The 23,944-nt window shown below is 49.1% G+C and overlaps 1 protein-coding gene across 1 annotated transcript in view; it reads right to left on the bottom strand.

The window, feature by feature from the left end:
* Window positions 1-11,379: 11,379 nt before the first annotated feature.
* TMEM41A (transmembrane protein 41A) overlaps window positions 11,380-23,944 on the bottom strand; it is a 26,943-nt gene continuing 14,378 nt past the window's right edge. The window contains exons 2-5 of the mRNA XM_024218639.3: window positions 17,829-17,982; window positions 16,131-16,292; window positions 13,489-13,627; window positions 11,380-12,589 (exon numbers count right to left, since the gene is read on the bottom strand). Coding sequence (XP_024074407.1) covers window positions 12,366-12,589; window positions 13,489-13,627; window positions 16,131-16,292; window positions 17,829-17,982 — 679 coding nt within the window. The 3' untranslated portion in view covers window positions 11,380-12,365. The remainder of the gene's footprint in view (window positions 12,590-13,488; window positions 13,628-16,130; window positions 16,293-17,828; window positions 17,983-23,944) is intronic.

Below are 23,944 nucleotides of genomic sequence, written 5' to 3'. Positions count from 1 at the left end.
GGTTCTGACCAGAGTCCCTGACTCTCCAGCCAGGACTGGTGGGGTTTGTCTGCGTGTACACTCCCAGCCACGGGAGCATGGCCATGAGCACTGTATTTGTATAGAAGTGCTGTTTTTCATCAGCTGACACAGATCCAGGCTCCACCACCACCTGCACCTCAAGCACCATTCTTCCCCCCACAAGTAGTCTTGGCTCTGCCTCCCCATGAGCCCTCCCACTGGGCTTACCCACTGTCCTACCTCCAGTCAAGTCAGGAGTGGGGGGCCACCCTCTTTCTGTCCAGAGTAGAGTTTCCCCCACCAAAACCCTCCCCTGCCAACTGTTCTGCTTTGTACTTTGAAAAAATTTCCCCCTGCCTAAGTCTCCATTCAGAAAACAGTACCTGTCCAGTCATGAAAGCAAACAGCCATGCAATCAGAAAGGAGAGCTGGACTCCAGCCCCTTAGGGTCCCACGCATCCTTTTGTCAGATGGCTCAGCCGTTACCGCCACATATTATGTTCACAAGCCATGGATGATGACCTAGCAAACATGTCAGGTCTGGTTGTGGCACAGTTCACATCATGGCAGCCAGATTGCACAGACAGACATACACACCACAGGATCAAACCCTGCTTGGTAGGTGAGAGTCCTGGCTCCTAGCTGAGTGATGGAACAAGAGTCCTGTGCTCAGGGGCTGCAGGAGCAAATACCCGGCTTTGCACCTGTTGTTTATGCTGCAGGGACAAACAACCCTGGGGCAAAGGAGACTACGAGTCAGCCCTTCTGGAAATCTACCTACACCACGTGGGTAACAAGCCCCTCCAGGCCAGCTGTGCAGTCAATTCCGCAGGTGCTGACACAGGCCATTACGCTGGATTCATGCAGATGTAACTGAGCAGAATTGGGCTCAAAGACTTGAACAAATGAAGGCTACTCCCTGCAAGGTGGGTACGTCTCTGCCTTGGAGGGTGGTGGGCAGAGCTTTCCAGCAGAGAGGTAACTTAGCTGAAGCCCTGCAGCGACTCAGTGTAACAAGAAGAGCTTGGGCCCTTCTCCCTGCTCATCCCTTCCTTAGCTACTTCTCTCCAAGTAGGAAGCCCCAGTTCCCAAACGCAAGCCCTGGATCCTTGCTAACGCTGTTTGATGTAGCCTAACGTAACCAAGCTGCCTTCCAGCTCAGTTTCCCTTCCCTGGGGGTGGCGCTGGCAGCTCGCCGCAATTGTAGGCAGGGGAGACAGTGCACTGAAGCCACAGGGCTGCTCCCTGCCACCAGGAACCTCCAGGGAGAGCAGCAGAGCACCCATTTCTTTACAGTGCTCTCCCCTTGCAAGGTGCGAGCCGACCAAGCTCCACGTCACCCACTTCCAAGGCTTTTGCTACCCTCCTCTGTCTGGGGGTGAGCTTAGTGCTGCGGTGAAACAAATTAAAGCTGCACCCTCTTTCTTTGTCTCAGGTCGGTCTTGCCCCTCCTTGACAGGGACCTGTCGCATCTCAACAGCTCATGCACCAGGAGAAAGCACAATTGCCTCTGTGAAGACTGCTTGACATCACATGTCAGGAAACTAAAATAACTAGATAAGCTACCAAATACAGATTTGGAAAGGACACTATGTGAGAGCTCAGAACCTAGGAGCAAGGGTGCGTGTCTGAAAGCAGTCACAGCCTGGTGCCACACATACTTTTTAAAGCAAGTGTGGCTTGGTGCTGTGCGTGTGCTAGACAGCAGGCGTGGTGCTGGGTGTCTGCCTAGCTGCCCCCACCTCCCATGAGAAAAGGAAAAATCAGAAAAAACTTCATTTGTAAAAGGAGACAGACAAGGCCAGGCCCAAGGCCTCCCATGCTTGCCCTCCTGCATTATTAGCCAGTGTCTTCTCTAACCCCAGCTGCGATGGTGCAGTGCTAAAGGAGCTATTCATTAGAGCCCTGGTTCAGGAAATGCTTGGGAGTCTGTCCACCCTTTTTCCCAAGCAAGAGGCCTCATCATCTGGCAAACAAGCACATAAGATACAGGAGAACTCTGTAGTTGAATCTGTTTCCTATGAAGAGGTGTCTGGCCCTAGGTACATGGGCATCATGGCATATTATTAACAACTCACTTTAATGCACCTGATATGCTGTCACAACTGCTGTCCACAGGGGCTATTTATGGGATCACTGACACCATCTAGGGTGCCCAATGGCAGGATGCTGTGACTGTTGTCAGGTTCCTTAAGTTGACAGGGCCTCAAGTTGTTTCACATACAGTGCCTTCACCCTCTCACAGGCCTGTAGTAACAGTTCCCCTAGCATCTGCAAGACACCAGCTCCACTTTTATATAACTTGGAAAGGGGTCTGATAAGGCCTGAGGTGGGAGCTTACATCACATTACCTTAAGCCTGCTTTCTGGTAATGTTCTAGAGGGACTTAAAATGTTGGAGCATGAGGCAGTATGAAGTGCTGGGCTGCAGGACCATTCCCCCAGCACTTTTCAACCACACTAAATTTACTCAAACAAGAGGAAAGGCTGGCGTGATGGGGTGTTTACCCCACACCAGCCTCTGAAGGGGTTACGGTGGCTACTTAAGCCAATTAAGCACTTTGGCTGCACCTGGAGGAGGAGCCAGGGAACAATGAGAACTAATTAAATGATGAAGCTCACTTAGACAGGGCTAGTATAAAGCCAGGTAGCAGAGGGCAGAAAGGGGCTGCAGAGCAGAGGTCTGCAGTCACTCTCTCTGAGGCTATGGAGAGCATGGAGCTGGCCCGGAGGGCAGGGCATACCCAGAGGAAGGTGGAGAAGGAGCCTGCTAGAGGCAATGTAGGAGGGAGTCCAGGACAACAGTAGCAAGGTGTGGGACAGCGCAGACCTTAGCCACTGGTTATAAGGTCCCTGGGCTGGAACCAGGAGTAAAAGGTGGGCTCAGGTTCCCCTACCAGCCACTGAGGAAGTGGCACCATTGATGGGCAGTGAATTGGAAGATTGCCTGGTACAGAGACCTTGGTACACAAACCCCCCTGGGAGGGGAAAATTACAGTGACCTGTCCAGAGGGCCAAGCCATGACGAGGGAACTGGAGAGTCCCAAGAGACATAGTGAGCACCTGCAGAAAGGGCATCAGACTGGCAGAGCTAATCCCCAGCCATCACCACATGGAGGTGTGCCAGTGGGCCATAGAGAACACCCTGTGCCAGATCCACAAAGGGGACTTAGTTTCAGCATTGCAACGCCTAACCTGCAGGTGCCCTGCTGCCTCATGGAATCTGCAGCCCTGAATTAGGTGCCCAGGTTCCTTGTACAAGACATGGAGCGAAACAGGTGCCTAAGACTGGGACTCTCAGAGGGCAGCACACTGAGCCAGCCATGAGGTAATGCCAAGGTGAAGTGTGTGGTCTAAGCTCTGCCCTCAAAGGGAACTGGGCTCTGCCAGGGGGAGATGCCTATCTCCACTCAGGAATCTCAGCCATGAATGCTCCTGGAGTCAGGGATCTGAGCCAGGGCAGTTCTTTCTTGCCAAAATAAAAAGGGGGGTGCTAGTGCCTCTTCTACCACTAGCGGTGGGGGTCTAGCACTCACCCAGGACATGGGAGACTGAGGCTCCCATTCCCCCTTGACCTGAGAGCAGATGGAATTTGAACCCATCTCCCATGTCACCAGTGTGCGTTTGGTGGCAGGGCTCAGTCTCTCCTGTTGCAGCTCTTCCCCTCTGTATACATATTATAGTCAGCAGAACACGGCCTTGAACTCGCTCTCCCGCATCCCAGGTGATGCCCTGACTACTAGCTTTAGTGATTTTCTCTCGCTCGAGCCCAGTGAATAGTTCAGTCTGTTATGCAAAGTGGAACAGCTTCAAGAGGTGAGAGCGTGAGACGTGCCCCAGAATGCCCCACAGCCCAATGGTTAGGGCATTCAGCTGGGTTCACGTCCCTGCTCCTCTCAGGCAGAGGAGGGAACTGAACATGGCTCGCCCCCAGCCCAGGCATGGGCTCTACAACCTTCTGCGTACACACTGTGTGTTGGGGGGACGGGTGCACTGGCACCACCAGTGGCTAGGTTTTGTGCAGGGCCCAATTGGGTAGGCATGCTCTAAGGTAACCTCTGAGCCTGCTTACTGTATGACTACTTGGGGGAGCAGATAGTCCTGGAATGAATACAGCTGAACTGCTTGGTAATAGCAACCATAATGTAACTACATTTAACCTTCTTGTAGGGGGAAATACCAAAGTATCCCACCACAGTAGCATTTAACTTTGAAAAGGGGAGCTACACAAAAAGAATCTAGGCCATGTCTACACTACTCTCCTTGTGTTGGCAAGGGCCATGTCCTCACAGGGAGCGCTTGTAGCAATACAGAGTGCAGTGCACGATGGGTAGGTATCCTGTGCAACTCGCCACCACCCACTGCAGAGTGGTTGGAGAAGTATTTCCAATGCCTCATGGGGCCAAAATAAGCTGCACAGGGATGATTGGGAGCATGGCTTCAATTGCCTGTAATGCAATATTCTCCAGCCCATAATTTCATCCGCTTCCCATAATAGTTCCCATTTCTTCAAAATCCCCACAAATTCACCCATCCCTCCTCACTGGCTGTCAGCTCTGACAGAAGCATGGAACCTGTACAGCTCTGCACTACTGTTATGAGCATTGTGAGCACAGGGAAGGCACCTGATCCTGCAGTATTTGCAGACACACAAGAGGAGCCATGGGAAATATGATTCCTTGAAGGCTAGATTACTGTGGGATAGAAAAAGAAACAATTCAAGGTTGTTGGTGTTCTTGGAGCAGCTGGAGCACTTGTTCTGGGCCCAAGAAACAAGCACTGACTGGTGGGATCGCCTTGTAATGCAGGTTTGGGATGCTGAGTAGTAGCCACAGAACTTTCAGATGTGCAAGGCCACATTCCTGGATCTCTGTGCTGAACCTGCCCCAGCCCTCCAATGCAAGGACATCAAAATGAGATCTGCACTGACAGCTAAGAAGCAAGTGGTGATTGCACTGTGGAAACCTGCCATGCTAGATTGATTCCCAACTGACCAGTAGAAAGTAGGAGTCAGAAATCCACCACAGAGGCAGCTCTCATGGAAGTGGGTAGAGCTATTAATCACCTCCTGCTACGCAGAATTGTGACTCTGGGCACGAGCAGCCAGATAAAAGGGCTATAAGAAGAGCTCAAGTGGAGCTGTACAGCTCAGGGAGGCTGTGAAAGACTATTTTAATAGTGAGCCAGAGTAGTGTGTGTTGCTGAAGTATGCTCTACCTGGACTTTCTCATTTCCAGCCCAGAATAAATCTTGTAGTAACTGCTGCGTGTGTGTAGGAAATAGAGCATTGTCAATGTACCTATTAATGTCTGTGAACGTTGTTATAGGTTGACGCAAAATGAAGTAACAGGAACTTGGTGGGTGTCAGACCTGCTCAGCACCAGCCAGCATATATTGTGAACTAATAAAAATGAATTGTTCCAAAAAGTGAAATTTTATTCTTGCAGAACCAGGCAAATAACATTTAGAACTTAATAAATTAAGGAAACAACTTATGAAGGGGAAAGAGCAGTCATTTCTATTTCAGATGCACATACATCAACCATGGCTTCCACAAGTCAGTGCATGGGCAGCTCTGATGGTCTTTCATGTCCCCTGGGGTGGAATGGTAGTGCAGCAATTGCTCACGGCACATGAAATGTTGCCCCGGGGGGGAGGGGGGGCCCGCAGGGAGGGAGGGAGGTCCCAACATTGAGTTCTCCATGGGCTGCAGAGGGATGTGAGCAGGGGATTCTTGGACCTGCACATCTACCAGAGTCTGCAGCATCTCTGTTTGTGGCCTGTGAAGCCCCACTATGTCCTTGTGCATCCCCCTCTCCTTCTCCATGCTGGCTGCAAGGGTGATCCTCCAGGCCCGGGTCTCATTCTCTGTTGCAGCACAGGCTTGCAGGATCTCCTGGAACATGTCATCTTTTTCCCACTCATCTGGTTTAGGTGCTTGGCAGGTATGGAGGTAGAGCCTCAAGGCCACAATAGCAGCAGCTGCAGCTACAACACAGAGGTTGTCAGTGTGTTCATAACAGCAATCAAAAAAACCTTAGGATACTGAACTCACTCCCCTTGATCTGCAAAAGTTGTAAGTACTGCATCCTCACTTCTCCTTGGGATTGATACAGCATGGCATCACTCACAGCACCAGCCCTGCTAAGTATATTTATATGGTGCCAGTATTGAGTTTCATTGCCCTAATTTCCACAGGCAGAAGTGAGTGTAGCCGCTCTCACTCCTGTGGGTGACAGAGGCAGAGAGCACAGCTACTGCTGGTATTCTGCTGCCACCTGGACCCATATGCTGTTAGCTCATGTACTGCAATGGTGCCTGCTGAATTGATTGCTGAGTGGCATGGGAAAGTGTCCTACCGTGGCAGAAGAAATAAGGCAGGTCTCCCCAGAAACCTTTGGCAGAGGATTGCAGAGTACCTCCATGAAAGTGTCATTGAGTCTCTAGAGAGGATTCACAGGCCATCCCGGTGCATGTAAACAAACTGCTCCACATGGCCCCCTCTGCATAACTTCAAAGAGGAATGACAAGCAGATTAGCAACTCTACCTCTCTTGGTTGTACCACTACCTCTTCTAGCACAAGTGAAAGAGTAATTCAACAGATATGTTCTGCTACTTTGGGGGCTCTACCCTTGTAATTTCAAAGCAAACTGCACATTTACCAGAGGCTCCTTCACCTGCATCAGGCTCACCTGTTGGGACTGGCTGGAGTGCACTGGAGTCAAACACAGATCCTGGCTCACTGCACAGCTGGATCCCCCGGTCACCTGTCCCCCATACTCCTCCGCCTCTTCCTTGTCCACCCCCTCCTCTTCGCTGTTCATGATGAGGGCTTGTGGCTCCTCCAAAGTATCCATGGGGCTCTTGCGGGTGGTGGTGGGGTCTTCTCCAAGGTTTGCATGCAGCCCTGCAGTTCAGCACTAGATGGATTGTTGGTCTCCTTAGCCTTCTGGTACCCCCGCTGCAGCTCCTTGGCTTTCACACAGCACTGCTGCTGGTCCCTCTTGTAGCCCTTCTCCCGCATGCCCTGAGCCATTTGCTCACAGAGGTCAACATTTCTATGGCTGGATTGGAGCTGTGCCTGCACAGCCTCTTCTCCCCACAGCCCCAGGAGATCCAACACCTCCTGTGTACTCCAGGCAGGAACATGTCTGGAGCATGTAGCTGGCATGGTCAGCTGGGCAGTTACACACAACAGTGGAGAGCTGCTTGGCATGCTCACCAAGCCAGGCAACCAGGAAAAGGAACTTAAAGAAATTGCAAGGCTTTAGAGGGGAGGGACAGCTTCCTGTCCACCTGGCCCCTGGGCAGCAGAGTACACACTGGTGACCAGAGCTGTCAGTGTGGGACATCACCTGGAGGCCAGCAACAGTCTCAACACTGACCCTCTGTCAACCTAACTACATCGACCTTGACTCTAGATCACTCAGGGAAGTGGTGTCATTAAAATCGGTGTAGTGGAGCAGTTTCACCAGCAAGAGTGAAATTTAAGCATAGACACTTCCACAGCTAGGTCGATGTAAGCTGCCTTGCATTGACCTAACCGTGTAGTGTAGACCAGACCCAAGTTAAACAGAAATTAAAAGGAACACAGTCACAAAGGTGAAATGCTGCAAGCTGTATGGCTACTTTTAAAAACTATGATAACTGAGGCTCAAACTAAAGGTATTCCCCAAATAAAAACAGTGAGGACCAAAAAAATGTCACCACTGCTAAACAGAGTATAAGAGATGGTCAGAGACAAAAAGTTGTCTTTTAAAAATTGGAAGTCAAATCCTACTGAGGAAAATAAAAAGAAGCATAAACTCTGGAAAATCAAGTGTAAACATAAATAAGGCAAGCTAAAAAAGAATTTGAAGAGCAACTAGCAAAAGACAACACTTTTTTTTGCTGTTAGTTTAAGTACATCAGAAGCGGGAAGCCTGATGAACAATCAATGGGGCCACTGGACAGTCAAGATGTTAAAGGAGCACTCATGGAAGATCAGGCCATTGTGGAGAAGCTAAATGAATTCTTTGAATTGGTCTTCACTGCAGAGAATGGAGGGAGATTCCCACACCTAAGTCATTCTTTTCAGGTGACAAAGTTGAGAAAAACTGTCCCAGATTGAAGTGTCAGTAGAGGAGATTTTGGAAGAAAGTGATAAACAGTAATAACTCACTAGGACTGGATGGAATTCACCCCAAGGGTCTGAGGGAACTTGTACGAAACTGCAGAACTACTAACTGTTGTATGCAACCTATTGCTTAAATCAGCTTCTGTACCAGCTGCCTGGCAGATAACTAATGTAACTCCTATGTTTTTAAAAAGGCTCCAGAGACAATCCTGGCACTTACAGGTCGGTAGGCCTAACTTCAATACTAGGCAAACTGGTTGAAACTATAGTAAAGAACAGAATTATCAGACACGTAGATGAATGCTATATGTTGCGGAAGAGTCAACACGACTTTTGTAAAAGGAAATCATGCCGCACCAATCTATTAGAATTCTTTGAGGGTATCAACATGCACCTGGACAAGGATGTTCCAGTAGACATAGTGTACATGGACTTTCAGAAAGCCTTGAACAAGGTCCCTCACCAAAGGCTTTTAAGCAAAGTAAGCAGTCATGGGATAAGAGGGAAAGTCCTCTCATGGATCAGTAACCGGTTAAAAGATAGGAAACAAAAAGATAGGAATAAATAGTCCGTTTTCACAGTGGAGAGAGGTAAATAGTGGGGTTCCGGAGGGATCTTTGAGACTAGTGCTGTTCAGTATTCATAAATGATCTGCGAAAAAGGGTAAACAGTGAGGTGATAAAGTTTCCAGATGATACAAAATTATTCAATATAGTTATGTCCAAAGCAAACTTCAAAAAGTTACCATGAGATCTCAAACTGGATGACTGGGCATCAAAACAGATGAAATTTAATGTTGGTAAATGCAAAGAAATGCACATTGGAAAATACAATTCCAACTTTATACACCCAAAATGATGGGGTCTAAATTACCTGTTATCACTCAAGAAAGATCTTGGAGTCATAGGATAGTTCTCTGAAAACATCTGCTCAATATGCAGCGGCAGCAGTAACAACAACAAAAAAACACCAAGGTTAGTAACCATTAGTAAAGGAATAGAAAATAAGACAGTAAACATCATGCCACTACATAAATCCATGGTACATCAATACCTTGAATACTGCAGGCAATTCTGGTCGCCCTATCTCAAAAAAGATGTATTAGAATTAGAAAAGGTACAGAGAAGGCCAACAAAAATGACTAGGGGTATGGAATAGCTTCCATGCAAGGAGATATTAAAAAGACTGGGACTGTTCAGTTTAGAAAAGAGATGACTAAGGGGAGAAATAGGATAGAGGCCTATAAAAATCACAAATGGTGTGAAGAAAAAGTTATTTACCCCTTTGTATAACACAAGAACCTGAGGTCATCTGATGAAATTAATAGCAGGTTTAAAACAAACATAAGGAAGTACTTCTTCACATAATGCTGTGGAACCCATTGCCAGGGGATGTCATGAAGGCCAAAAGCATAACTAGGTTTAAAAACAAAACAAAACAAAAAAACCACGCATTAGATAAGGGTCATGGAGGACAGGCCCATCAGTGGCTATTAGCCAAGTTTGTCAGGGATGCAACTCTATGCTCTGCGTGTCGCTAGCTTCTGACTGCAATATTGGGACTGGGTGCCTGGGGATGGATCACTCGATAACTGCCCTATTCTGTTCATTTCTTCTGGGGCACCTGGCACTGGTCACTACCAGAAGACAGGATGCTGGGCTAGATGGACTGTTGGTCTGACCCAGTTTGGCCGTTCTTATGAGATAAGTGGGGGAACACTTCATTTAAGGATCCAGATGGGTGTGTGTTAGCCGGGGGAAGCTGAGTGCAGTTTTGAGGATCTAGATTTTGGACTTTGGCACCTAAAGTGGCAGTTAGGTGCCTAAATGCCCTGGTGAGTCTGGCCCTAGATGTTTGGGGCCTGCTGTTTATACTGTATGCCCTGGCTTTACAAAGAGTGCTGCACTCACCACAGCGCCCAGACTTTGAGAAACCAGCCCCACAGCAGTGACCTCAGAATCCAACAGGCCCTAGCCTTAAGGGAATTTCAGCATGCTTAGTTCTTCCAGAAAACATTTTAAACTGGGAAAGACACTGCAAGGTAGGATGACAGCACATCCCGTGCCAGGGGATACAGATACGCCGCCACTGCAGGGCATCTGAGTGCAGCAGGAATGCCAAGCAAAGGCCACAAACAAGTGAACTTTATGCTCTGGATGTTTCCCTGACCATACTGATCATCTCTCATCGCCAGTTGCCATTACCAGCAAGTTTCCAACCAATGGCAAAGAAGAGTGGTTAGCAGCAACTTCCGGCTCACTGGGCAAAGCAAACTTGGTCTTAGGCCAGTGCCTTACAGCCAGCCACTTTGCTAAACCGCTTGGCTGAGGCTTCCTGGAATGGGCTTGGACACTGACCTACCCTCCCCAGGTGAGAGAGGGTTCCCTTAGCTCCGAGGGGGAAGTATAGGGGCCGCTCACTGCCAGACACCTTTGCAAGCACAAAATTCGCTTCATTTAACAAACTTGCTCTGTAAAGTTTCACCACCATTTATTTGAGACGCAGTAATTTACATGTAAACAGATGCCTGGGTGATAAGGCACTTCGTGTGAGACCAGGCAAGGACACAAATCACCACTCAGCTGGGCTCCAGCAGCCAGGCATTTCTGGGCAGTGTTTCCTTCAATCTTCTTGCGTAAGGAGCAGCTGATTCACAATGCGCCCCAGGCAGTATCTGCCACAGGCACAGATGCAGCCTCTCTACAGAGAAGTCCATTCCTCAGTATGAAACCTTGTCAGCAGGACACAGCTCCCGAAAAGCTAGACACGGACAGAAAGATTTGCTATTTCCCCAAACACATGGATGGCACAAGTGATGCTGAGACCGATTCCCTGGAGATACTGCTGCTGGGTTGCCTCTGTTCAAAAATAGGCAGGTAAAAGGCACAGGGCTTGGCTGTGCAGTGACCAGGTTTAGTGCTGGTTTCCTGCATTTAGAAACTATACTCCAATAAACCCAGGAGCACTGGCTCTGGGCCAGACAGGCTGGATAACCAAGTGAGGCTACTTCTGGAGCTGTGTATCCATTTTCTCAAGCAGGCAGTCTCTTTCCATGCATGGAATTGCACACATGGCCTGGGGCATTATGGAAGCAGCAGGAGGTTTTGTATTTTCTGCTGAAATACTGGGGATTTATTGGCCACTGCTGGAGGCAGGCTACAGGGGATGAGGATGTAATGGGCTGCCCTGGGACGGGAAGTACAGCTATTCCTATTCCTTAGGAAGCACTAAAAGAATGACATTGAAGAATACGGCATTTTGGGGGGGGGGGGGGGGGGAGAATTCTAAGGTGGGAAACATGCAGCCACCGAAGTGAGCTGCAGAGCAACAAGCAATCACAGAAAGGATCTGGGTAGGGTGGGGCTGAGGTGTGCCTGGAAGTAATCTGTGCCAGAAGGAAAGAAGCAGGCCAGCTATGGCTGCAGCAAGGGTACTTGTGCTCTCCTGAATCCAGCACAACAGGAACCACAACCCTTGTGAATTGTGTGAACCAAGCAAGGGGAATTCTGGCCTGCGCTCCAGCACAATAATGGATCCTCCCCAATAAACCCCCGGGCACAATCACCCTGGCGGGAGGCCTGTTAACCCTCGAGCCTGTAGCATTAGCTCAGCTCTAGTGAAAGCCTCACTGCACAGCACACGGAGACGGGGGAGGAAGGAGGCGGTGACATGCTGTAGCCTTGCAGGAGGCCTTGTCTGAACAGACCTGAATTCCGTGTGCCAGGGCGAGCAGCGCTGCTTTCGCTGGGCAGGCGGGCACACAGGTGGATCACTTATCACAGCCAGCCCAGTTCTCACCCTGCACTACTCTCTACCACCACCGCCGCCATCTTAAACCAACTGCCATATGAATGGCAGTCACCTAGCAGTGCCTGCCAGCACTTCAGAGAGCCCAAGGGCACTGGACACACTTGGCAAACCTCTGTGGAGGCCAGGAGCTCCAGCATGGCACTAAATGTGGCACCACTTCACCAGGGTCAGAAAATGGACCCACAGATTTTTCCAAAGCCCATTGGCAGCTCCCCCGTGACCCAGACATTCACATTTATACAAGCACCATTTAAAATGAGACCATCACGTCTCCTCCTAGACTTAAAAAGATTTAAGAACTGCAGTTGTCCTCTGCCCTGGCTTGTGCAGAGAAGAGGCAGTGCAGGCATAAAGTTAAAACACCATTTGGTTGCTGACGATTGCACCATCCCCATAATTAAACAATCAGACATTCTGAACAGCTGCTGCACCCAGTCCATCACGTGCTCTTTCTGCCGTTGAGCAGGCAAACACTCTGGTCCTTTTCATCCAATTTCAGGTGTGTCTGGCTGAATTGCTTAATCAGGGTCCCCGGTATCAATGCCACCATGGCTGTGGCCAGTAGCTTAAGCAACGTGCCCCAGGAGAAAATGGCATCCAGGGAGGTGATCTGCGAGAGGATGGCACCCGTCTGCACACAAATGAAGTTATAAGGGATCAGACCTGGAAGAGTCAGAGGGAGAAGCCTATTACTAGACAACCATCCCTAGTGCCCTGGTGTGTCTTCAGGATGGCTCCGGCTAGATACCCACAGATCCGTACTGCTCAGAGATGGCATGCAGGGTACAGTGTAACACACTGGTCAAAGGTCACATCTTCTCTGCAGCCAAGTGAGCTGACAAAGCTGAGAGCTGCAAATGGTGGAATACAGCTCAGTGCCCCTGGAAGGGTCACTTTCGTTTGCTAGCGCTACAGGGGACTAACCATTGTGAAGAAGGAGACAGGGACATAAGCAATGCCCCCTCTCTGCCCCTCCATCCTGGGGAAGCCTTTCTGGACAGGCTGGGCCCAGCCTCATCTAACACAGCTGGGGTCCTGTCACCGAGAATGCTCCACTCCCAGCTCCTGACACAGTCAAGTGGCCAACCTGGCTGCAGCAGTGCAGTGGGCAATCTGCATCATATATGCTGTACAGCGCCTGGTGAGAGGACAGCACACATGGGGCTGGGGCCAGGGGTGAGTTTCTGCAGGGCCATTGTGTGGGTTTGTGCGAACAGAGGAGATTGTAGAAAACACTCGGGTTGGACAGTTGAGCCACAATGCCATCTCCTGGCACTCATTAAAAACCAATGGGCATCGCGACACCCGACGACAGCGGAGTTCTCTCCAGGAACAGCCATTTCACCCTGGGAAGAGGTAACAGTGTAAGGGCACAGACAGTAGCGAATCAGGAAACTAACACAGCCAAGTGACTGTTGCTGTGGGACCCTTAACGCTGGAATTCCTCAAGTGTAGCATGGTACGTTCTCAGGTTTGCTGGGTTCCAACAGCAGCAAAGAGTAGGTTGGGTTTGATCCCTTCCTGAACACAGAGCCTGCTTGCCCCCAGCCCCAGCTCCTTACCGATAAGGACGGAGAAGAAGAACTGAGAAACCGGGATGTTCACGATCGGAGACGCCAGGTTCAGAAACCAGTTTGGGGTCATGGGGAAAAGTCTCAGAAACAACAAGAAGAAAAATAAGCAGCTCCTGTTCTCCTCCACCTGCCATCCAACAAGAGAAACCAGGTCAGCACTGCCACTGCCCGTTACTGGCCAACTACTGCAGAGCAGACACCCTCAGTCTGACACTAGCAGAGGGTCAGGGCTTCATTTCAATAAGCCACAATGTAACATCAGCCCAGAAACAAAGCAAACCAGAGTAGCTTAGTACCAGGGTACCCACATGCACCAGGATCAGCTTTGCCTGTGCAACAGCTGCACCCAGTGAAAGTACATGCTAACCTGGGGTGTGAAAGACCAGTGGAAAAGGGGGCCCATCACTGACGGACAGACATGATCTAAACAAACACTTACACAAAGGGCAGCTGCATTCCCTGCATCTTACCCTGCTTTCCAGCAGCGCCATTCCACTAGTGAAAACAGGCTCCCAAGGTCACTATAATGGGTAGTCCTTAAAATTAAAAAGGCAGCCGGGTCACAGTGTGGAAGGGAAGGGTGAACATGCAACCTTAGCCCTGTCCCTTGAGCACCTCCTTAACAGTGTAAGGGCACCTTTTGCTGTGTCCAGGCAGCAGCACTGGGAGAAAGCAGTAGGATGTGATCAGCCAGACATTCTCCACACCCTCGGGGCTTGCTCCTGCCAACACTTACCTGACTGACTCCACTCCTGCTAGGAAACACTCTGCCTGACAGCAGTGTTTTCAGGCTTGGGCCCTTAGTAACACGGCTGTCTGGAGTGTTCCCAGTGCTGTACATGGTCACTGATCAATTCTAACAGCACAATACAGCCTAAGGGAGGCTTTGCACTTAGTGGCCAGACTTTGGAGGGGTTAAAAAGGACAAAAAAGGCCACAGCAAGCCCCTCCTTCCTGTACCAGATACTTGCTGCCCCATGCCCCTTGGAGCCTATCAACCCCCTTAGCACAATAGGCACTTGTCAGCTTGGCCAGCCACTACCCCATGCTCCGCTGACTCTTGGTGCTGCAGGCTAAGGAGGCACTGCCATTCCTGTGCAGACCCCTCAGGGCACAGTTCAAAGTAGTGGCGCCTCATGGTCTCAGACACCATCCGATGGTCCAGGGACATCTACATCGAGCACATCACCGGCCACTGACAGTACCAGGAGGCGTGAGCCAGAGTGACATCGTTCTCCCACTACGAGAAAGGGACCAAGTGACCTTCTCCGTTGGCTCATATGAACTGGAACCATAAACTCCCTGAACATTAAATCTCAACAAATGAGGGTTAATCCATCCTCATCATCATATCCACTCATTATACCCCACACCCAAACATAGCCACTCTATGAACTTCATACCCCCATATCTCAATGCCTGTACTTTGACCCATCAACCTTTTACCTCCAATCGGGGATATTGCAGATTATGTATTCCTTATGCCACCTGATCTTAAACCAAACTTTGCACCCTCGATAATTTATACGTTATTCCCTGATAACCAGAAACTTCTATGCTCAAACTCGGTTCACTTTTTTTTTTTTATCATCATCTTAATAAAATTTTTAAATCAGTCTCTCACCCTCCGGCCGGCATTCAGCCTCCTAGCTGCATTCTCCACAATATTATTCTGCAGTTAAAACCCGTCTAAAGCTCCTGTGCAGCAAACCTACAGCCTTTGCTCTATTTAACAGACACAAGGCTAAGAGGGTTGGCTTAAAGCAGCTTCCAGCCCTTGTAATGCCTTAGATCATTTTAAGGATTTGTATCAATTTAAACGGCAAAACAAGAGCAGCCTCCCCATATGCTCACAGAGAGTCCTAGCGGGGATGGCAGGTGGGCTGGACAGCAGGCATGGACAGGTGGGGCACCAAGTCAGGTGGTCCCTGGGCCAGAGCTGATTTTTAAATGTGAATACCGGAACTGAATCTATGCCAAGTTTCTGTTTGCAGAATTCAGAGACTATTGCTTGAGAGCTCAGAGTATCCCACCCTTCCTAAGTGTCCACTGCATTTTATTCTTGTCAGCTGTACTGGTCAAGCAGGGTTACGGCACAACGAACTAGTATCTTCCTGGGCAGCAAAGTTACTTACCAAGTTCCAGCTAGTTACACCTGCCGTCAAAGAGGTTGCTAAGGCATCTCTGAAGGCCCAATTTGGCCTGCTGGGGACGATGCATGAGAAAGCAGAGCCCAGCTCAACTCTCAGAACCCAGGGTGCGTTTACATTTGAAAGGAGCAGAGAGAGACTGACACACAAACACGGAACCCCCTGGGGCCACTCTTCCAATTCCTTTTCAAAGCAAACTGGGCTGACGCTAGAGGGCACTAGCGTACAGGAGTACCTACTCCATTATCCAAGGGATAACTGCTGTGGTTAGTTCTCACTCTGAAAAGCCCATGCTGCTTACTTTCTGGGTCCACTGGACTGATTCCAAAGCCAGAAGGACAATAACGGCCATGGTGGTAGGACACAGGGAACTAAAGAACCACAAATGCAGGCCCTGGGCTAAGAAGGGGCTGTAGAATCACAGCTCAGCTCTGCTCCAGTCAGCCCGGGGGTTTGTCCCAGCAGCAGGGATCTCTTTACCTTTCTTTGCAGCATGGCCACTTTATCAGGAAACCAGTAGACTACCAACTGTTTCCCAAAGGCCCTGGAGAGCAGGTAACAGCAGGTGGCACCCACAGAAGTCAAAGCAGAGCACAACAAGAGCCCCATCCATGGTCCAAACAGAGCCCCAGCGAGGATGTTCTGGTAGAACAAAAGCAGGGTGTGAGACCTTATGAATAAGAGACTGGACAAACGCGTTCAGCAATGTGCACACAATCACAGCCAGCCCAACCCTCCTCTGGCCACATGGGTGGCTTGATGGGGACCCAGCCATCCCCTTTGCTCCCACAAGGACACAGCTTCGCTGCCTGTCCTGGACTTTCTATATTAAAGCTCCAGAGAGAGGATCTCCCATCCAGACAAGGCAGAGAGTTTGGGGACAGTGTCAATCATTCCAAAGAGAGAAGCTCTGTCACCTTCGCGCAAGATGGCAGGCACATTTGGGGCAGGGAACCACCTAGCTCAGTTGTGGCTTCCGAGTGCCACCATAACACAAACGGTTAAAACCCATGGCTCATTCTAGAAGCTACACCAGTGCAGGAGAGCAGTGTCTGAACTGACCACTGCAGTCTCAGTCCTTGAGTCAGGGAGCTCAGTTGCCTTACGGAGGAGACTCACTCGGTTCCTCCCTTGGTCCCTGAATTCCAGGGCTGGAAAGGCACCTGGCTCAGGTGACCTAAAGCATTTGCACAGTGCAGCCAGCATCTTAGCAGAGGTTGTCTCATGGATGCCTCCCTTCCCATTTGTGATCAGACAATAGGCCAAGGCCAACTACCACCTCTGCTGACATGGAATGGTAGGAGCATGGGAATATTAAGAACTTATCTAAAGCTATTCCAAGTGGCAGAAACCAGGGTGAACCAGAACCATGTACATCAGTAAAGTGCTTGAGCACCGCACAACAGTCTGATTGAAAAACAGCTCTACCCAAACTCAACCAGGCGCACAGTAAGTGGATTACTAACAGATCGCCAAGTGTAATCATTGGGTGGGATCCTACAGAAACTGGACCTCAGCCCAAGACTGTTCAATATTAATATTTTTATCAACAATTTAGAGATGAATATAGAGTCACTGTAGATATTGTATATGGAAAAACTGGTTGTTTAGTAAATAATGAGGAGGGTGGGGTGTCATACAGAGCCAACAGGATCGCTTGGTAAATTGGGCACGATCAGAAACTATATGTTTGAATATGGCCAAATGTAAGGTCACATCTATAAACAAAGAATGTCAGTCACATGGCACGTGGGACCGTAGCCTGAAAGCAGTGACTCTGAATAGGACTTAAGAGGTCATTAAACTCAGCATGAGCTTCCAGTGCGAGGCTTTGCCCCTTGGAGGTATAACTGGGGGAATAGAAAGGAGCAGGGATGAGCTTCTCCCCATAGCGTTGTCATTAAACCTTGATGGTTCGCCCCCCCTAGTGTTTTGTATCTACCTCTGGCTAGTAGGTCTAGTCCCCAGGCTAGGGGTGTACAATATATTTCTCAAACTCCCAGATAGGAGTTATGTTCACCTGGAAGCAAGGTGATAGGCCAGGACAGGGGGTTAAATGGTGACCCCAATAAACGAGAGAGCCCAGTGAATGATCTAAGACCCCATGGCAAATCCCAGCTTTGGAAAGCCTGGTGAAGGAGAAGGAACAGAGTGCTAGAGAGCTGAGCGGGTGCATACCAGAAAGCTGGAGCCGGGGATGGCGAAGGACTGCTTGTAGAGGTAGGCAGCACAGAACAGCAGCAGCACATAGCTCTGGTGCTCTTGCTTATAGTACTGTAGAAACTCTGCAAGCTCTCGCAGCTCCTCCAAGTCTGATGGGAACTTGAGTGACCTGAGAAGGAAGAGGGAGACCCAACTAAAATGATAAATCCTTGACACGCCAAGCACCTCTCAGACATATTCTACACACATTAACAAACTGACAGCCAAGGTCAAATATCTTCACTAGATTTTACAAATGGGGAAACTGAGGCAGGTTAAGTTACTTCAGGTCAGAGGAACTCCGTGGCAAACTGTCTAGTGACCTAAGTTCCCTCTAAGCTGCGTGGCCACACAGCAGGCTATAAAGATCCATGCAGGCGTGCAGCCACAGGGGCCTGGAGAAGTGAGAGGCAAGTTGGGACATGCAGGGCTGCTGGCAGGGAGAGGAGCGTCTCCCCCAGCCCCAGCTCTGGGGCTGCTGTGGTGAGATAGGGGTGGGGGGGGGAGGGAAAAAAGAGTCCTCTCTCCCCACTGCAGCCCCAGGGCAGCCTGCACCCCAAACCCCTCATCCCTGGCCCCACCCCAGAGCCACACCCCCAGCTGGAGCCCTCACCCCCGCACCCCCAGCCGGAGCCCTCACCCCCGCACCCACCATCTGCCCCAGCCCTGAGCCCCCTCCCGCACCCCAAATCCCTCATCGCCAGCCCCACCCCAGAGCCTGCACCCCAACCCTGATCCCCCTCCCACTCTCTGAACCCTTTGGCCCCACCCCCACCACAAACACCTCCATATTGGTGCACATAAAATTAATTCCACACATGAATATAAAAAATTAGAGGGAACATTGCTAGTGACTCAATGACATTCTCATCTGAACTCTAGAGTTCCTAGGAAATCGACCAGCAGGCTTTACACCAACATAGGCCTTTTCTAAATGTGAACAGCAATGCTATATTGCAGAGCAAGCTCTTGCTTTACCTATGCAGTGCACTCACTCGGCTTGACAAACATTCCCATGACCGACCTTTGGTATTGCTTAGCGGACCCAACCAGCCTGCATAGAACAAGCTGAAACAGTCAGAACAAGAGAGCTTTCCCTACCTGGTCTTCAGCAAACTGAAGATTAACAGTACTGTTTGCATCCAACCTGGAGCATCCATCTCCTACCCTGAAGCAAGATTGAAAACAGAATCCAGGGCATCGCTAGATGGGATTGGAGCCAGTGCACAGATCACCATGCTGCGTGCAAGCAGCCGACATTCCTCACAGAGGAGGTGTTGGAGGCACCAGTGCCAGGATCTCTTGGTCACCATGGCACTGACTATCCCAGGTTGCTGCTGGCCCGACTCATACCGCTGGCTGCACTCTGGATCCGGTGTTTGGGCTGAGTATGGAGGTATGACAACTGGAGATTTTACCCATGGCAGGGACCGACTGTTGCCTCCCGCAATTTGAGGTTGGGGCTAGGCACTTTGATGGCCCTTCCTCAGAGATTAATTGGGCCTGGTCATTTCTTGAGGAAGAATATCGTTCACACCATTCTGCTGGTTGAATAGTATTGTATGATGATCTTTTACCTTCCACTACTGGTTAAGTGCGGTGTGCATCTTCCTTATTGGTTTCCACCTCACAGGTCATCATGGTTTACATTTCTCCTCTGGCAACTGATGGAGAAAGCTCAAGTCGCAGAAATATCACACTGAATTGGACAAATTGCTTCATAACATATCTTGAAATCTCATGCTGTGGGTGTGCAAAGTTTCTTTGCTTCCACTACTGTATCCACTAAGGGTATGTCTACACTACCCACCGGATCGGCAGGCAGCGATCGATCCAGCGGGGATCGATTTATCGCGTCTAGTCTAGACGCAATAAATCCACTCCCGAGTGCTCTCCCGTCGACTCCTGTACTCCACCGCCGCAAGAGGCGCAGGCAGAGTCGATGAGGGAGTGGCAGCAGTCGACCCACCACGGTGAAGACACTGCAGTGAGTAGGTCTAAGTACATCGACTTCAGCTACGTTATTCACGTAGCTGAAGGTGTGTAACTTAGATCGATCCCCCCCCCCAGTGTAGACCAGGCCTAAGTCTCAATCAGATGATTTATGCTGATGAATGAATGAATAGGAAACAGCTGTTATTCAGTAAGCAACAAAACTCCAACACACCAAGCAGATTCCGACGGAACCACCTGCTTCTGTGGCTGCAGAGTGATTTCTGGAGAGTTCAAACACTGAATTGTCTCAGTTGGACGTTATAGATTCAGACTTTAAGGTCAGAAGCAGGGCTTTGGAGCGGAGCCTGGAGCTGGAGCACAGACCAGTAGATTTTTGCCCGGAGCAATTCAAAAATTTGATTGCTCCAAATCCCTGGTCAGACAGGACCATTATGATCTTCTAGTCTGACCTCCTGCACAAAGCAGGCCACATAATCTCACCCACTCACTCCTGTAACAAACCCTGATCTATGTCTGAGATACTAAAGTCCTCAACTTGTGGTTTAAAGACTTCAAGGTGCAGAGAATCCTCCAGCAAGTGACACGTGCCCCACGCTGCAGAGGGCCTCTGCCAATCAGCCCTGGAGGAAAATTCCTTCCCGACCCCAAATATGGCAATCAGCTAAACCCTGAGCATGTGGGCGAGACTCACCAGCCAGACACCAAGAAAGAATTCTCTGTAATAACTCAGATCCCACCCTATCTAGTGTCCCATCACAGGCCATTGGGCATATTTATCAATAGTCGTCAAAGATAACCTAATTTTGGCAATTAATTGATCCCATCATACCATCCCCTCCATAAACTTATCAAGCTTAGTCTTGAAGCTAGATATGTCATCCCAAGACCGCATTAGCTTTTTTCACAGCCATATCACATTGGTGGCTCATAGTCATCCTGCGATCAACCAATACTCGGAGGTCCTTCTCCTCCTCTGTTGCTTCCAAGTGATGCGTCCCCAGCTTATAACAAAAATTCTTGTTATTAATCCCTAAATGCATGACCTTGCACTTTTCACTATTAAATTTCATCCTATTACTATTACACCAGTTTACAAGGTCATCCAGATCTTCCTGTAGGATATCCCGGTCCCTCTCCGTATTGGCAATACCTCCCAGTTTCGTGTCATCCGCAAACTTTATTAGCACATTCCCACTTTTTGTGCCAAGGTCAGTAATAAAAAGATTAAATAAGATTGGTCCCAAAACCGATCCCTGAGGAACTCCACTAGTAACCTCCTTCCAGCCTGACAGTTCACCTTTCAGTATGACCCGTTGTAGTCTCCCCTTTAACCAATTCCTTATCCACCTTTCAGTTTTCATATTGATCCCTATCTTTTCCAATTTAGCTAATAAATCCCCATGTGGAACCATATCAAATGCCTTACTGAAATCAAGGTAAATTAGATCCACTGCGTTTCCTTTGTCTAAAAAAATCTGTTACCTTCTCAAAGGAGGAGATCAGGTTGGTTTGGCACGATCTACCTTTTGTAAAACCATGTTGTATTTTGTCCCAATTAACATTGACCTCAATGTCCTTAACTACTTTCTCCTTCAAAAATTTTTTCCAAGACCTTGCATACTACAGATGTCAAACTAACAGGCCTGTAGTTACCTGGATCACTTTTTTTTCCCTTTCTTAAAAATAGGAACGATGTTAGCAATTCTCCAGTCATACAGTACAACCCCTGAGTTTACAGATTCATTAAAAATTCTTGCTAATGGGCTTGCAATTTCATGTACCAGGTCCTTTAATATTCTTGGATGAAGATTATCTGGGCCCCCCAATTTAGTCCCATTAAGCTATTCGAGTTTGGCTTCTACCTCAGATGTTGTAATATCTACCTCCATAGCCTCATTCCCATTTGTCATCCTACCATTATCCCAAAGCTCCTCATTAGCCTCATTAAAGACTGAGGCAAAGGATTTGTTTAGATATTGGGCCATGTCTAAATTATCCTTAACCTCCACTCCGTCCTCAGTGTTTAGTGGTCCCACTTCTTCTTTCTTTGTTTTCTTCTTATTGTAACCCTTCTGCCCATCTAGTTGGCAGCAACAAGGGCCGGGTTCTGTATCTAGGGGTTCCGTTTCAATAACACAATGCAAAACCGGCTCGAGCCCCCACCCAGTGACCTGGGACAATTACATACCACCCCCCTGGGTACCTCTAAGAGGCAATACTTCCCCTCTCACAAGCACGGAGTCCGAGTGTAGCAGAAAATGTTTAATAACATGAGGTAAACGACATCAGCATAAAATTGGAAAAACACCACAAACAGGATTCATAACACAAACCATGAGCAAAACCCACCCCAGCAAATTGGGCTGTGTCCTTTCCCTTTGGTTGTTGAATCCAGCAACCCAAAAATCACCCAGAGTCCCCAAAGTCCAACACCCCCAAAGTCTCTTGGGTCCAGCAACCACCCAAAGTCCCAAAAGTCCAACAACCCCCAAAGTCTCTGTCCCTGGTCAGTGCAGCCCCAGAGTAAAAGGGGGGGGGCACGCAGGGTGTTAAGGGGCACCTTACGTGATCCGAGGCTGGCCAGCCGTCTGTTTCTCCGTGGGGGTTCCGCCGCAGCCTTTACCACGAGCCAGTCCACTTTCCTGCCATCCCACGAACTGCTCCGCTCTACAAGCTGCTCCGCTCCACTCACCGACCTGTGAGCCGTTCCAGCCGTCCCCGCAAACAGCTCCGCTCGCCGTTCCTTAGGCCACTCCAACCGGCCCCGCAAGGCTCCACGCCGCTCGCTGCTCCTCCAGTCGTCCCCACAAATTGCTCCGCCAGCTGCTGAGCAATATAGCTTCAGGCTCCCCCACTAGTTAGCACAGCACTCAGTGATTTCAGCTCTTAATAACATCAGCTCTTTTGTGATTTCAGCTCTTAATAACATCAGCTCATAGTATAGTAGGGGAGCCCCAGTGCTGGTGCACCATTGGCCCAAAGTGAATTCAGCTCAGCAGCCTGTAACTAGACTCCTAAGGGAATCAAAGTTTAGCTCTGACATTCAACAGTGGAGAGAGGAGGCGGTGCAATTGGTGTTTCAAACCCTCAGAGGGGGCCCATACCATCAGGTACAAATACCTGTCCCCATCCTCTCTCAATTCACTGGGTTTTGTAACCCATGCCCCTTGTCAAGCAAGTGCTACTTAGGTAATGGTGAAGGACTCACTCAGTCCTTCTGTCATACAACAGTTCCACTGGCCTTGATTCACAGAATCAGGGTAACAAAACTTTATTCTTCCTGCCCCAATAATAGAGAAACTGGGGATCCCACACCAGCCAAAGTAACCACTTTCAGTTGCTGTGTTTCATGCCAGGCGAGTGGGTGTGCCTATGCAAACAAGATCAGCCCCTGGAGTTCTTTTCCATACTCGCCATAATTCACCACCAGATGTCAGGGTAGAGCTCATCCTGACTCTGCTTACATTATTTATATGGCTATAGAACCTTTTACTATTGGTTTTAATTCCCTTTGCAAGGTCCAACTCTACATGGCTTTTGGCCTGTCTCACTTTATCCCTACATGTTCTGACCTCAATAAGATAGCCTACAAGGAGTGGAAGATGGGAGGGATCAGCAAGGAAAACTTTCTGCTTTTTCTTAATCACCTCTCTGAGATGCTTACTCATCCAGCTTGGTCTACAATGTTAAGACAGCCACACTCATTCCAGTCCAAGGGCTGTTGGTATCACTGTTTTCCACAATCTACTCTTTGGACTAGCATACGACCTGACTGGGGAAGACGAGCAGGTGACACTTGTCCATTGTTGTCTGAAACACCCATAAAATGCAACGCAGTTAAAAAGATAGTGCATCTACTATCACTGTCATCAACAAAGTGCGTATAGGAAACAAATTGTCAACCATACAAAACCTACGTGGTTATCAGGATTTGTTCCATCTTGGGGAAACTCTGTTACAGAGAAAGATAAAATGAGCTTAACAGACAGACACCCATTCTTAGATATCATGGCCTGAATCCCGTCTCAGAGCCAATGTGTTAATTCACTCAGAGAGAAAAATCAAGGGGACACATTCAAGCCTCCCGCCTTTTGTCTTACCTCTAGGCATCTGTTTGCCCCTCTTCTCTCTGAAAA

Source organism: Terrapene carolina, unplaced genomic scaffold, assembly GCF_002925995.2.
Source record: "Terrapene carolina triunguis isolate 2854851 unplaced genomic scaffold, T_m_triunguis-2.0 Scaffold88, whole genome shotgun sequence".
Classification (NCBI taxonomy): Eukaryota; Metazoa; Chordata; order Testudines; family Emydidae; genus Terrapene; species Terrapene triunguis.
The sequence above is the reverse complement of the archived record's forward strand: the minus strand, read 5'-3'. Positions and strand labels throughout refer to the sequence as shown.